Source organism: Natator depressus, chromosome 3 (assembly GCF_965152275.1).
Source record: "Natator depressus isolate rNatDep1 chromosome 3, rNatDep2.hap1, whole genome shotgun sequence".
Classification (NCBI taxonomy): Eukaryota; Metazoa; Chordata; order Testudines; family Cheloniidae; genus Natator; species Natator depressus.
The window spans coordinates 151,971,490-151,987,698 of NC_134236.1; the positions used below are offsets into that span (position 1 = coordinate 151,971,490).

The window sequence follows — 16,209 nt, forward strand, 5'->3', positions numbered from 1 at the left end:
TTGATAGAAAAGTGCACCCTGGAAACCCTCTGATTGTCTTTCTATTGAAACAGGGAAATCCTTAGTGAGAAATCACTTTGAATCCCTCCAATAAGTTACCCTAAGATATACTTAGAAAGTAGGGTACCAAAGTCTTATAAATCTTGGTTTACAATAAATATTAATTAATGTGTCAGTTTACTTGTTATATTTTATAGGTAGGGTTACTGGGAATTCAGATGTTGTGGACACATGATTCAGAAGAAGCCCTACACAATGCAAAAGATGACAGGAAAATCATGCCAGTAACCAATCAGAAATTTCTGGATATACTAAATACACTTATCAGCCAGACAACACATGATCTTTCCAGCTTTGACAGAGTGAAATTTGAAACCCTGGTTACCATTCATGTGCATCAGAGAGATATTTTTGATGACTTGGTAAAGTACAGATTTTAATTTCTGAAAGCCAAATATAGTTTCTGTCATAATGATACCTAGTGCTTATAATGACTATATAGTGCTTTTATCTGCAGGATCCCAAACTGCATTTGTGTGTGTGTTAATATGGTAACATCATTATTCTCTCTAGAGTTAAGATTGTATTTAGATTTTTGCTTGTGGTGAGACTTTTGCTTAATACAGGACTAAAATCCATCTGTTTTACACTCATTCTAATGATTGAATTTAGTCTCCAAATTTTTATTCTTTCTAAACTATTTGATTCTTCTTCGAGTAGTGTCCCTAATGGTGTGTCCCTAACCTCCACTTTAGGTGTCTGTGTGCCCCTGCACCTCTAATCGGAGTTTTTTGGTAGCAGTGTCCCATTGAGCCCGGGCATGTGCTCTCCCTCCTGCCTCGAGGCTATTTAGCACTGCCTGGGTGGAACCCCCCTCACTTCCTTCTCTACTGCCTTTGGCCTCTGACAGAAGGAGCAGTTGTCCCTTCCTTATCTGTGTCATTAGCATAAGTAGTGTTTGTTTTGTTACATTTGTTCTCCCTAAAAGTACTCAGGCTAGTGTCTATTTTATTTTATTTTATTTTTTATTTTATTTTATTCCTTTGGTTTAAAAAGAGGAAAAGGAAAAGAACTTCACTTTCCTTTTCTGTCTGGGGGCATTCCCTCCTCCCCAGGCATCTAGTAGACTCATAATTATTTTCTTTTTCAGATAAAAAAAAAAAAGTAAAGACGATGTTCTGCATATTCCTCCCTGCTAGAGGATGACAACCCCCTGCCCAGGGGCTTGCCTGGCTCTTTCTGCTCCAAGCGGTGCCTCTCCTGCCAGGAGTAATTTCCTGTAATGGCCAGACACTCACTGTGCCTGGGAGACCCTCACAGAAGTGCTTTACCTGCGACACCTAAAACTGCAGCCTCACAGGAGCTGGGAGCTGAAGTAAAAATTCCTCCCTATAGAGGAGGGAGGGGACTCCAGTGGGTGTTGACCCCGGATCATCCCTGGAGCCTTCACTTCAAAAGGGGTCGAGTGGTGAAGGGGAAGGGGGGGAGGGAAGCCACCAGCAGACTCCCCCTGGAAAGGCTCCTCCGAGCAACTGGCCAGCCAGGGGGGTGTTCCCCAGTGCGGCCATCTCCTCACCGATCCCCGAGCAACTGGCCAGCCAGAGGGGTGTTCCCCAGTGCGGCAATCTTGGCACTGATACCCGAGTAGCTGGCCAGACAGTGGGACTCCCCAGAGCGGCCACATCAGTAGGACAATACCAGCAGAGGAACCTCTTGCTGTGAGCTCAGCTGCCACTCTGGTTTGGCATGGAGCTTCCTGCGGTGACCTCAGCTGCCGCTCCCCTTCCACACGAGGGCTTTCTGCTGTGAGCTCAGCTGCCGCACAGTTCTGCACCTAAGCTCTGGAAGCTGAAACCTGAGAAGGGGCTTTCTGCTCTGAGCTCTGCTCTCCGCACTGACAAGGGGCTTCTGTAAGCTCTGTGCTGCTCTGAGCTGTACTCTGGGCAACTACTGCACCTAGAGGGGATAAAAAGAAAAGGAGGACTTGTGGCACCTTAGAGACTAACAAATTTATTTGAGCATAAGCTTTCGTGAGCTACCGCTCACTTCATCGGATGCATTCAGTGGAAAATACAGTGGGGAGATTTATATACATAGAGAACATGAAACAATGGGTGTTACCATACACACTGTAAGGAGAGTGATCAGGTAAGGTGAGCTATTACCAACAGGAGAGCGGGGGCGGGAAAAAACCTTTTGTAGTGATAATCAAGGTGGGCCATTTCCAGCAGTTGACAAGAACGTCTGAGGAATGGGGGGTGGGGGGAATAAACATGGGGAAATAGTTTTAGTTTGTGTAATGACCCATCCACTCCCAGTCTCTATTCAAGCCTAAGTTAATTGTATCCAGTTTGCAAATTAATTCCAATTCAGCAGTCTCTTGTTGGAGTCTGTTTTTGAAGTTTTTTTGTTGAAGAATTGCCACTTTTAGGTCTGTAATCGAGTGACCAAAGAGATTGAAGTGTTCTCCGACAGGTTTTTGAATGTTATAATTCTTGAGGTCTGATTTGTGTCCATTTATTCTTTTACGTAGAGACTGTCCAGTTTGACCAATGTACATGGCAGAGGGGCATTGGTGACACATGATGGCATATATCACATTGGTAAATGTGCAGGTGAACGAGCCTCTGATAGTGTGGCTGATGTGATTAGGCTGATGTGATGGTGTCCCCTGAATAGATATGTGGACACAGTTGGCAACGGGCTTTGTTGCAAGGATAGGTTCCTGGGTTAGTGGTTCTGTTGTGTGGTTGCTGGTGAGTATTTGCTTCAGGTTGGGGGGCTGTCTGTAAGCAAGGACTGGCCAGTCTCCCAAGATCTGTGAGAGTGATGGGTCGTCCTTCAGGATAGGTTGTAGATCCTTGATGATGTGTTGGAGAGGTTTTAGTTGGAGGCTGAAGGTGATGGCTAGTGGCGTTCTGTTATTTTCTTTGTTGGGCCTGTCCTGTAGTAGGTGACTTCTGGGTACTCTTCTGACTCTGTCAATCTGTTTCTTCACTTCATCAGGTGGGCATTGTGGTTGTAAGAAAGCTTGATAGAGATCTTGTAGGTGTTTGTCTCTGTCTGAGGGGATAGTTACCTTACCATCTCTAAAAGAGAGACACAGAGAAGCCCTGCTGTCAGCTCTGCTTCCTCAGGGAGACACCAGAGGCTTCCACCTGTCATGCTCTGAGGCAACTGTACCATCCCCTAAGGAGAGGGGACAGTTACCATAACATCTGTAAAAGAGCGGCATAGAGAAACCCTTTTGTACCTGATGCAACAAAACTCCCATCTAGGAAGTGTTCTGCACCTTCCCAACCATTGATACTGACTACGGACACTCCTCTGTGGTTCCACATGAGCCTATGCTAACACAGGTGCTCTGATACTCTGGAGACCTGTGGCCTCAGTACCCAGGGAGAGACAATTACTACACCATCTCTAAAAAAGTGGCACCAACAAACTTTTTGTACTGGGCAAAACTCTCATTTAGGTACTGCTCTGCCCAACTATCGGTACTGACAATGTACCATGGACCCTCCTCTGTGGTACCAAATGAACCCATGGTTCTGCATGAGCTCTGGTACCCTGGAGACCTGATGATTGGGGAAGAACCACAATCCTCATTAGTTGGTAGCAGGACCCCGGTATCAAGCACATCCCGGCACCCAGAATTGCTCTTAGCACTGGGCTGTATACTGCCAATAGCCCAGTCAGTGGCACCCTTACACACTGACGAATCTGACACTGGCCAGGAGATCATTCCCTGGCCCCTCATGGTGGCCCACCACCACACTACAAGGGTCATCCCCAATTCCATCATGCCAACCACCCATGCCCGCCTTCCTGCTTCTCCCTCCCAAGGCCATATTGTGACTCTTCAGCGATACATACACACACACGGTGTGACCGTCTCTGGTGTCTCTCAGGGAGAGTCCACCAGATGGTTTGCTACAGCCTGGCACCTGAGCCAGGGCAGGAGAGCACCTGAGCCAGGACAGGAGAAAGCTTTTTCAGAATAGGAAAGAAGCGGGGGGGAATGAAGAGGAAGCTACCTCTTCAGCACACTTCTCCTCATCTCTCCCAGATGAGACTGTGCTGCCCACCCCTCATCACTAGGTGAAGATTTAAGAACTTTCTGGATCTTACCAAGAGGGTGGTAGACAAGCAGCAGATTCCCTTACAGGAGGTGGCAGATACACATCACAAGTTGGTGGAAATTCTGCACACTACCTTCTCATCTAGAACTGTCCTCCCGATTAATGAGCTCTTTCTAGATCCTACCAAAGTCATCTGGCAGAACCAGCCTCCATCGCACCAACCAGCAATGGAGTGTAAACAAAAACAACCCTACATCTCTACCCAAAGAGGCAGACTTTGTTTTCAACATTCGCAACCCAACTCCATCATAGTGGATGTGGTTAATGCATGAAGCAAGCAACATAATGCCAAGTCAACTCCATATGATCAGGCTTCGCAAGATGGTGTATTCATCGACAACATTACTGTTTAGAGTAATAAATTTCCAAACTGTTATGGCCAAAACAATTTTTTTAATCTTGGGAAACCCAGGATGTTTCTGAAACATTACTGGAAACACAAAAAGAACAGATTCAGACCATTCTTAGAGAAGGTCAGTTAATAGCCAGACTGGTCCTAGAGACACCATTGGATGTAGCTATTACAGCTGCGTGCCCAGTCTCCATGACAGTGGTACTGAGGTGGGTTGTGGGTTTGTTTGTTTTTTGTTCGCTCCACCTCTCTAAATTGCCCAAAGAGCTACAGATTTCCAGTTTGAAGGGCCAAACTCTTTGCGGAGAAGACAGATTTTCTCTCCACATCCTGGAGGATTCTTGGACCGCACAATACTCCTTAGGAATCTACGCTGCGGAACAGAAGAGAAGATATACCTCTCAATCACACCACAGATCACAATCTTCTCAATACTCATCATCTCAGTGCTGTTATGAACCATAGTGTAAGAGGTCCAGGGCTCAAAAGTGAGAACAGTCTGCATCCCAGTCCATGACCTCTCAAACTGCCTCTTATAAGCACTTTGATGAGCTGGTCGGGGGCCTGAATAATGGTACCTTACAGCATCAGCTGCCATTTATACACCTATCATGCCACTCAAAAGCCACCTTACCTTACTTCACAGCAGTTAGGACCAGCTCTAGAGTAAAGAGATTGATTTCTAGCCCTGAACCTACAGGGTGCCAACTTCCATATCTCAATACAACCATCGTACAGATTTCCTACTGCTTACCTTTGGGGCAGGATCATTATCGGTACAGACTGCTCCACACAGGGTATTCTCCAAGGTTCACTTCATTGTAGTGGCATACTAACCCCAGTACAGTGACTGGACTTCATCAGCACCAACCTGATGCAGTATGAGCGAGAGCGCTCCTCTCACTACCCACATTCACCACCATGGGACATGTCTCCCTAATATTCTGGGGAGCTCACCTACACAAGAAGATTCAGGACAAATGGTCTTCCACAGAAATGACCTGTATGTTTTGTATAAACTGCCAAGGAGCTGCCAGATCTCCCTCCCTCTACAAGACAGCATTCAGACTTTGGAATTGATGCACCTATCACAGTGTGCTCATCTCAGCTGTCTGTCTACAAGGGATACAGAATGGGATAACCAACAGTTTCAGTTGGAATTTTCTCACGACAGTGAGTGTATACTGAATTCAGAGGTGCTTCAAGATATAGCCAGATATAGTCTTCTTCAAGTTTGGAGAAGGAAGTGGAGTGTCTGAGCTAAATACTAGTCAGACAATTTGTTTTCTTCCCCAGAACTGAAGCAGAGCTCTATCTAGCCTGAAGGTTTGTACCTTCCACCAACAGAAGTTGGTCCAATAAAAGGTCTTATCTCACCTACCTTGTCTCTCTGATATCCTGGGACCAACATGGGTAACCCACTGCAAACAAAGATGTTTGTCAGACTAGGACTGCCGCTTTACATTCCTTATGAAGCTGGTGGGAGCCCTCAAGGGGATGTGGGTGGGGAGGGGGAAAAAGAGAAATGTTGCTTTGGGAGGGGGTTCAGACAGACTTGGCGGTAGGTATAGTCGCTCCACAACACTCCATCGCTCAAGGGCTACTTCTTCCTCTCCCCAATTCAATGACTCTCTTGCTCATTGGCTTCTGAGGGCTTCTCAGCTTTCTGCAGTATTCTGCCAATGAAACAGCAGAGTTCTTGGGCTTATGGAGATGGAAACAACTAAGGGAGCAATAGGGCTGAGAGTGCTGGGAAGAGATTGGGCAAGTGAACCAGGATCTCAGGAGCTGGTGAGCCGAGAGGGAATAGAAACTGGAGGAGTGGAGGAACCAGGGGATGGAAGGAGGGAGACACAAAGGGCTACTTTGCTTGTACCCCTTCCATCAGAGTTCCTGTACTTCCTACTCCCATAAGGCTGCTACTGACGAGGCCAGTCTTATGTATGGTGGTTTGCCAGAAGAGGAGCTCTTCTTTGATGAACTATGGGAAACGTATTCGAGTGGGATTGCTACTTTGTCTTTATAAGGCTAGTGGAAGTTTTGAGGGGATAAGGAGAAAAAACAAGATTGTAGTAGGGGAAAGGAGGAAGAAGAGAAATTGGGTGAGGTGGAAAGGCAGGCTGGGCTACTGGACCCCTGCTCTTGGTGTTCCCTGCCCTACAAAACGAGAGGGCCCATAAGTCTGGAGAGACTGACAGGTAGCCCTCAGAAGCAAGGAAGAGAGTTGACAGTGGACTGAGTGATATGAAGAACCAAGGACACTGGTGACAAGAAAGCTAAGGGTCACAAGAGCTGGTGGGTCAGAAAGGAATAGACAGCGGGGAGGCATAGGAACCAAAGAGGGTTGAGGAGTGGGCAAGAATGAGGTGAAGGAAAAACCTTTAACCATGGAGCCAGTGGCTTAGGTATAGCTATGGAAGACAGGACTCCATGCAGTCCAGCCTGCCTTCCCCACATCACCAGCACCACTTATTTCTCCCCACCGAACACAATACCCAATGATCCTTCCCCTTCCTCCCCAAACTCTCTGGCTTTGCAGTGTGGCTGGTGGTAGACTTACGATCTACAAGGACAACTTATACTGCAAAATGGAAGTGTTTTTGCTTCTGGGTTTGCCAACATAATCTTTCTCCATGAGACATCAATCCCTCATATGCTTGCATATCTATTTTTCGTAACCTCTGGTTTGTCGCTTAGTTCATTAAATACTTACATGGGTGCTATCTCTGCACATCATCCACCAATTCAAGATGGTCACAGGGTGGCTGGCCCCTGTGTTTAAAATAGATCCAGCTCCCTTGTACTAGAGTAGGTGCTTCCAGTTGAGCTAATTGAAAGGGTGGGTCTATACCTATATTATAAAGAGTCAAAGGGAGTTTCAGTGAGGGCAGAGTTAGAAGGGGAACTGTGAAGTGAAGCTTCAGGGGGAGAGAGAGAGCGAGAGAGAGACTCCTGCAGTGGTTCCAAGAAAGGGAGTTGTGATTGAGTAAGAAAACCGAGCTGAAAGTTTGTTTTGTTCTTCCTTTAGGAGAAGGCAAGCAGTCCAGGTCTTTGCATCTTCTCCAGATGCTCAGAGAGCAATAATGGACAGTACCCTTGGGAAGAGGGGCAGTGCCTAACTTAAGGCTGGGTGGAATTTTTTTTGTTTTTGGAACTTTGATAACAAAAAACAGACCCCAAGAAGGGCTGTGATTGGATGAGGGAGACTGTGTGGCATTCTTAAGCGGCCCTGAAGAAGAAATTGAGGCAGGGTGCTGCAGAGCAATCTCTGGTGTCTAGGGGGTGCTCAGGATGCAGCCAGCCATGTTATAAAGACCACAATGTTTTGTTTTTGTTTTTTATTGTTTTTTTTATCTTAAAATGTTTGTGAAAGGTCTTCTGAAAGTTTATTTTCCCCCTCTGATAAGACCACCTTCTCCATATTGGAATCTTAATGTCGTACTTACCAATTTGTTGGGACCTCCACTGGAGCCATTAGCCTCATGCCCATTACTCCAGTTGTCTATGAAGACAGCAGTCCTCATTGCAATTACATTGGCATGCAGGGTTTATGATTTGAAGCTCATATGAACCCTTCATATACAATTTTTCACAGCGATAAAGTTAGTGTGGCCATAAATTACTTTCAGAAGAAATTCAGGGTATGATTTTCATTTAAATCAGTCCATTCACATAGCTTTTCCCCCCAAAGACTCATACAACCAAGATTGAGGCTGTGTTACAAACTCTGAATGTTCTCTGAGCTCTGAATGAGTGAACAATATGCTGCAGTTGTGAAAAAGGCTAATATTCTGGGGTGTATTAACAGGAGTGTCCTATGTAAGACATGGGAGGTAATTGTCCCACTCTACTTGGCACTGGTGAGGCCTCAGCTGGAATACTGTGTCCAATTCTGGGCATCACTCTTTAGGAAAGATGTGGACAAATTGGAGAGAGTCCAAAGGAGAACAAAAATGAGAAAAAGCCTAGAAAACCTGAATTATGAGGAAAGGTTAAAAAAAACGGACATTTGTTTAGCTTTGTGAAAGGAAGACTGAGGGGGGACAGAGGGGACCAGATAACAGTTGTCAAATAAGTTAAGGGCTGTTATAAAGGGAATTGTGAGCAATTGTACTCCATGTCCACCGCAGGTAGGGAAAGAAGTAATGGCCGTAGTCTGTAGCAAGGTTAGATATTAGGAAATAGTTTCTCATTATAAGGATAGTTAAGCTCTGGAATAGGCTTCCAAGGGAGGTTGTGGAATCCTCAATGTTGGAGGTTTTTAAGCAGATTGGACAAACACCTGTCAGGGAGGGTCTAGATTTACTTGGTCCTGCCACAACACAGGGGGCTGGACTTGATGACTTCCGGGTCCCTTCCAGCCCTGCATTTCTATGATTGGTTTTGTGCTAGCCAAAAATAAATAAATAAATAAATAAATAAATAAAATAAAAAATCAGGCAGTCCCTAGGCTATTAACTATGAAGAGATTCAAGGTTAGGCAGCCTCAAATCTTGAATTGGATGTCACAGTCTATAAAGTCATGTGGTGGCCAGTTTAGAACTCCCAGATCATGTTATGTCACATTCTGCCAGAGCACAGGCCTCTTCTGCAGTCTGTTTTAGGGGAATGCCCATAGCTAGTATATGTAGGGCTGCTACTTGAAGTAGAATATATACCTTCACTAGCCATTACTCTCTCGTTTAGGCATCTCATTCAGATGCCCAATTTGGGAGTGCTGTGTTGCAGTCTTTGTTTATTTAGAGGAGGGTACTGCGAGTCTATCTATTACATTCTGCTGGAGAGTCACCAGAAGTAGAACATGTGTAAACAAGCACTTGAAGAAAAAAATACGGTTAGTAAATGGAGTTCTTTGAGATGTGTTGTTTGTGTTCGAAGACCTACCATCCTTTCCTCACATCTGCTGGACTTGATAGTTGCACAGGACCTGATGATTGGTTTGTTGCTCTGTTCCCTTGTGGAGGGAGAGGCTCGAGGACATGAGGGAGCAGGTGCGACCAACAGACACTGCTGGTTAAAGTGTTCTGATCTCCAGTGCATGAGGTGCATGCACACCAGTAGTAGAACACATGTAAACAACACATCTCAAAGAACTCTGGTTACTTAAGGTAAGTAATTTCCTTCTTGATGAGAGAGAAGTGGTGTGTGGCTGGGGGACAGCAGAGAGCGTTCATCACTTGTGCTCTACTCTCTGGCACTGCCAGTCTCATGGGTTCCTACGTTGCATGTTTTGTGGCTCCCCATCCATTGTTTTTCAGATCTCCAGCACTCCCGCTACACATAGAGCAGTGGGGCCCATGGGGATAGGGACAAGGCTGAATGAGGACCATGTGCTGTGCAGGGAAAACAGGAGGCTGAGGAGAGGGAGTACTGGGAACACAGTGGGTTGGAAATCCAGGGGCCACAGGAGCCAATGGACTTGGGGGTTAGCAGAGATGGGAAGCAGAGGACCCCATGGCTTGTGGGGGACAGTGTCCGTTTAAAAAACAAGGAAATTCACACAAAATGTTGGTTCAAAACAGATAAGGCTACCAAAATGATGCATGGCTCCTGAATGCAAATACACAAAAGCATAGAAATATGAAAGTAAGCCCACATACATATTGTATACAAAAACACATATACACATATTCTAGATACTCATTTTTTGAGGAGGATAGTGTAAATAAATCTATTTGAAGGAAAAATGCCAATTTTTAAACAGGGCTAGCACCAAATGAGTGGGGTTAGAAAGTTGAAATTTGAGCATTATTTCATTCAGATTGCATCTGTCTGCTGTGTGAAACAAAGTATTTATACACACAAAGGTCAGTGTCAATAGAATATTGGTATACAATTATTTTAAAAAATTGTATCAGTCTTGTATCCAGGCTAATGTTGCAATAGAGATGTTTTTTAAACGCTTATGTCTGAGACCATAAAAAACCCACACATTTTAACTATCTCTATGCTATGCCAAATGTAAAGTTTTTAATCCCTTCTGCTGAGAACCTAGAACTGTCAATCAATTTTGTTATAATGGCAAAAGTTGGGTTTTTTGCCTTGTGGGGTTTTACATTCTTTTTTTATACCCATAAATGCCTGCACTGTTTATTTTTTTTCAAATTATTGGAACATTGACCGAGGTTTAATTTTTCTGAAACTTTTCACAAAACGATATTTTGGACTAGAATATTTAGGCAATTTGTATATTCTTGTAATATTTACAAGAAAAAGTTTAAAATCACAACCTTAACCATAGGTATCTGTTTGTACTCCACCTGTGTATACACAAAATAAACCTTGATTATCCAAATGTCTCACATGATATCTGAAAACTTTAGACAACCATTTCAGTTTATGAAATAAATATTTGTGATGAAGAAACAAATGTTGGATAATCCAAAATTGAGATAATCAGTCTTCAATAATTGTGGTTTACCTATATATATACTATAGCACTACTAAGAATGTTAATTTTGGAGGATTCCATTTATAAGTAGTCTCTCTTCTAAGACTTGAATAAACTTGCTTAGTAATATTGTTACCCCTTTTTTACCCAAGCATTTAGCTAATTTTCATGATCTAGTCAGTTTCCATTAGGAGGAGAAATTAATGTAGAAGGTATTTTGATGCAATCCTGTTAATTTATAAAGAATATACAAAGTCCTGTTTCCATGAACATAGCAGATATCATACAGGAGATAGTTTCTTTGCTCATATTTCCGTGCCTTTTTCAGCCAGGACTTTACCCAAGAAGTCTCTTAGCATTTGTTCCTCAGTGTCACTTTATCAGGACTTCTCTGGCTGTGTCTGGGGCTTCTTTGCTCTGTATACTTCTCTCTGTTTCTGCTGTTCCTCTCACACACAGATGCAGAGAGCTCAACCAATCAAAACCGCAGCCCCTGTGTTTGCTATATCGGTCACCAGCAAATAGCTTTGGGCCACATGGTTCAGCTTCTACTCAAATTTAGGAATTTCATTGTTTCATTTAAAATGAATGAAAGGCAGCAGTTACACCTACCAGCTTCGGTGAGGTTTTGTCCAACCCTTCCCACCACCAGCATAACAATATGTTGTAAGTCCTCTGTGCCTGTGAGGGCTAGCCTGAAGTATGCTGCTCCTCTGGCATGAACGATTTGTAAACCCATTTTAACCGGCCCACTTACTGAGGAGATTCTGCAGTGGCATGAAGCTGACATAGGGGCTCTTATACCATTTAGGGTGTGTCTGCACTGCAATCCAAAGTGTGGTTGCAGCTACTGAACCTCATACTGCTGCGTCTACACTACTATTTTTATCCATGCTAGCCCAGGTAAAGCCAGGGATGCTGGGTGCAGCAGCACCCCGTGGCTTGAAGTGGTTTCCATCATATACAGGGTTTACAGTTTTGTTCAATGGCTTTCAGCACCCCCACTATAAAAATTGTTCCAATGCCACTTGGTAAAGCTACTGTGTAAGTGTGGCTAAGCGTTCTGCAGCCACACTTTGGATTGCAGTGTAGATATGTCCTTACTGTTATTACTGTGCACATAGCAAGAGGAAGGAAAAAAGCGTCTCTGGAGAAAAGAGGTGTAGGCCAAAACATCCCTGTGTCACACTGACCTCCTGCTATGTTTTGGCCCTTATGGCAGTTGCAGCTTGGCCTTCAGACTGTTCTGAAACAGTGCAAGGGGAATGGACATGCACAGAGGTAATGACAATTTTTTAAGCCAGTTATACACATCAGCTGCTGATTTACGATATCTGCATTTTGTTTGTCCCTCATGGTCTTGCTTTGTGTGTTCCTGTTAAAGCAGTGGGAGCTCTACTGTACGTGAATAATAGGTTTTGTATATGGATTCAAATTATCAGAACATTTTCTGAATTATAAACTTTAAAAATAAGTTCTTTATGCAGTGCAGAAATGTTTTCAGTTTTACTCCTACCAAAGCTTGAAACAGGTGATCATGCAAGTATAGTGAAATGTTCTATCTTTATTATTCTAATGCAGTTACTCGTTATATAAGACATAATACTGGGATACTGTGCATCTGTAATTTATGGCTTATTTTTCTTTTTGTTTAAGGTAAAAATGCATATCAAGTCAGTAACTGATTTTGAATGGCTAAAGCAGAGTCGATTTTATTTTAAGGAAGATGTGGATCAAGTTTGGGTATCCATTACAAATGTTGATTTTATTTACCAAAATGAATTTCTGGGATGCACTGATCGTCTGGTTATAACTCCTCTGACTGATAGGTGAGAAACAATGTTTTTCTTGAGGTTGGGGGAGAAGCCCAAAAAATGTTTAACATGCAGAGTAGCTTCTTTTATATAATATCTCCACAGAGTCATACTCTGGACTGCTGTAAATGTAAAATTGTACATTGTGTTCCAGAACATGTAATGAATGTCTACCTGTGTGTTTAAATAGGCATCCACACCTCTTTTTCATTTAATAAAATAGACTCTCCCTAATCTACATACTTTATAACTCCTACAGAAATATGATGTCTTCACTCTTCTCAACAATGATTTAATTAACAGCAGAAATGTGTTTATATTAGTATAATATGTTATCATTTAGGAAGTATTATATTATATAATGATAACTTGATGGTAGAATTGGTATTTGAGGCCCAAGAGACTCCTGGACTTGGCTCAACAATTTGATGTGAGGGACCTAGAAATCTCTTCTTCTTCCTTCTTGTTACTTCCCTATTCACGATCAGCAATTTTTGTAGCTTTCTTCCAATACTCATGATTGTGCACCTGGCTGTCATGAAAACTGGTCTCTCTCTAAGGTCCACTGATATCTGGTCCATGTACTGAGTCTTTGGCCTCCTCCTTGGTGATTTTCCATCCATGATCATTGCAAGGATCCTCCTACCAATGTAACTTTTGGGTCTTCACTGGATATGTCTATACCAATGTATCCTCATCTCACTCACTTGTCTTCAATTGGGACAATCTGCATTAGGCGCCTCCCAACCTCATTTCATTTTTTATCACAGAACATCGAACCATTTGACCATCTCAACATCTTAATTTCTGTGGTGGATGATTCCTTTTCTGGTGGCTGGCCACGTCTCTGTTCCATACATTAGAGTGGGTTGAATTACAGTTTTACCTTCATGGACATCTCTTTATTACAGAGAACTGGGGTCAGCTCCCACCATTTATACTGTGGCTTTGAAACAATGCTAGGCATCACTTAGGAGGACACCACTGTTACCAACCATTGATCCTAGGTATTTCAGTTCTTTCACTTTTCTAAGCTCTCTGCCTGTAATATCTTTTTATTGTGGGTCCTCCTGCCTAAGCTATCATAGCCTCAGTCTTACCAATACTCACTCTAAATCCTCTCTACTGAAAACTCTGTTGCCACTGTTCAAATTTGATTTGCAGGGTCTAGCAATCTTCTGTGCACATCACTAAGTCATCAAGATAGTTAAGACCAAAGCAGACTGTAAAGAACTTCAAAAAGATCTCACAAAACTAAGTGATTGGGCAACAAAATGGCAAATGAAATTTAATGCGGATAAATGTAAAGTAATGCACATTGGAAAAAATAACCCCAACTATACATACAATATGATGGGGGCTAATTTAGCTACAACTAATCAGGAGAAAGATCTTGGAGTCATCGTGGATAGTTCTCTGAAGACGTCCACACAGTATACAGCGGTCGTCAAAAAAGCAAATGGGATGTTAGGAATCGTTAAAAAGGGGATAGAGAATAAGACAGAGAATATCTTATTGTCCTTTTATAAATCCATGGTATGCCCACATCTTGAATACTGCATACAGATGTGGTCCCCTCATCTCAAAAAAGATATGCTGGCATGAGAAAAGGTTCAGAAAAGGAAAACTAAAATGATTAGGGGTTTGGAACAGGTCCCATATGAGGAGAAATTAAAGAGGCTAGGACTTTTCAGCTTGGAAAAGAGGAGACTAAGGGGGGATATGATAGAGATATATAAAATCACGAGTGGTTTGGAGAAAGTGAATAAGGAAAAGTTATTTACTTGTTCCCATAATGTAAGAACTAGGGGCCACCAAATGAAATTAATGGGTAGCAGGTTTAAAACAAATAAAAGGAAGTTATTCTTCACTCAGCGCACAGTCAACCTGTGGAACTCCTTGCCTGAGGAGGTTGTGAAGGCTAGGACTATAACAGGGTTTAAAAGAGAACTGGATAAATTAATGGAGGTTAAGTCCATTAATGGCTATTAGCCAGGATGGGTAAGGAATGGTGTCCCTAGCTTCTGTTTGTCAGAGGGTGGAGATGGATGGCAGGAGAGAGATCACATGATCATTACCTGTTAGGTTCACTCTCTCTGGCATTGGCCACTGTTGGTAGACAGGATACTGGGCTGGATGGACCTTTGGTCTGACCAGTATGGCCATTCTTATGTTCTTATCAACGCACAACATAGTCCATGGTGGTTTCCTTTGAAGACAACTACAGACAAAAAACCACAATGCTAACCCCTGGGGCAGGCCAATATTGACTGGAAATTCTCTGCTGTAGCTCCATTTGGTTTTGACTACAGTAGTCACCATTATACATATCCTCAATAAGATGGACATTCAGCAAGTTAATTCTTTTGGTACACAATTGTATGCCTTCTCCAAATCCACAAAGACCATGCCCAGTTGCCGTTTCTTTTCTCTGTGCCACTCCATGAGGATTCATACAGCAATTATGGTATCAATTGTACTTCTTCTTGGCACAAATCTAGTCCAATCCCCTGCTCAAAGCAGGACCAATCCCCAACTAAATCATCCCAGCCAGGGCTTTGTCAAGCCTGACCTTTGGGTGGTATGTGTGGTATGTTTCCAATAAAGCACAATTCATTGAAAAACTCCTCTTACCTTTTGATCATCTCCTAACTGTGGTGCATACCCATTTACTGTGTGGATAGTCACTTCTTCTCACCACAGTTTAACACTCATCGGTCATTCTGGTAACGTCTATCACATGCCTCTCCATAGTTTCATCCAAAATAACTCCAACACCATTTCAGGAGGTTGAACTCACTGAATAGTAGATTTTTGTAACCCTCCTCCAGCATCTGAACTTTACAATCTCTCCATTTTGTCTCTTGTTCACATGTCAGATTTACTCTTCTCTAAGACCTCACATAGCTCCAAACTTCTTCCAGTCAGCATTTCCATGTTCCAACTTGCATAGCTCAGCTTACTCACTTCTTTAAATTTAGTGGCCCTAGTCCAGGTTACAAGTCAGGCAAGGCTTTTGTACATCACTTGCAGAGCTCACTCTGAGGTACACTTGACCTGGACATTAGTTCACATGAGCATATCTATTGGACAAGCTTTATGGATCAACTTCCCCTTCTTCTAGCTGAGCTGCCTCCCTAGGTTAGTGAGCTCATCTGCCCCAGCAAGACTTATTTTAAGGTGATCTTTAATCACCTTGATGTCCTTTTCATAGGACCGGTGTGGTATTTCATGGAAGGAGCCACTCCACCAGATACCCAACACATCCTGCTCAGAGATGCCTCCAGTTGTTCTGAGACTCCTTATTTGGATCTTTGTAATTGTCTGGCATATGCAGGGATATTCCCCTAGCTGCCACCCAGGGATGTGCCTGATGGAAGTTGATCACTCCTTCACAGGGTATGGGACATAAAAATCTAAAGGAAAAATACATCTTTTCATTAAGTTAAAGTTTCCAGCTCTTTTGCTTGTGAAGATTACCTTGAAAATGTAAACCAATATGAATTGATA

The 16,209-nt window shown here is 43.1% G+C and overlaps 1 protein-coding gene across 1 annotated transcript in view; it reads left to right on the forward strand.

Annotated features, from left to right (window-relative positions):
* DNAH8 (dynein axonemal heavy chain 8) overlaps nt 1-16,209 on the forward strand; it is a 577,557-nt gene that overhangs the window by 311,214 nt on the left and 250,134 nt on the right. Inside the window, exons 41-42 of the mRNA XM_074949111.1 lie at nt 198-422; nt 12,542-12,714. Of these exons, the coding sequence (XP_074805212.1) occupies nt 198-422; nt 12,542-12,714 (398 nt within the window). The remainder of the gene's footprint in view (nt 1-197; nt 423-12,541; nt 12,715-16,209) is intronic.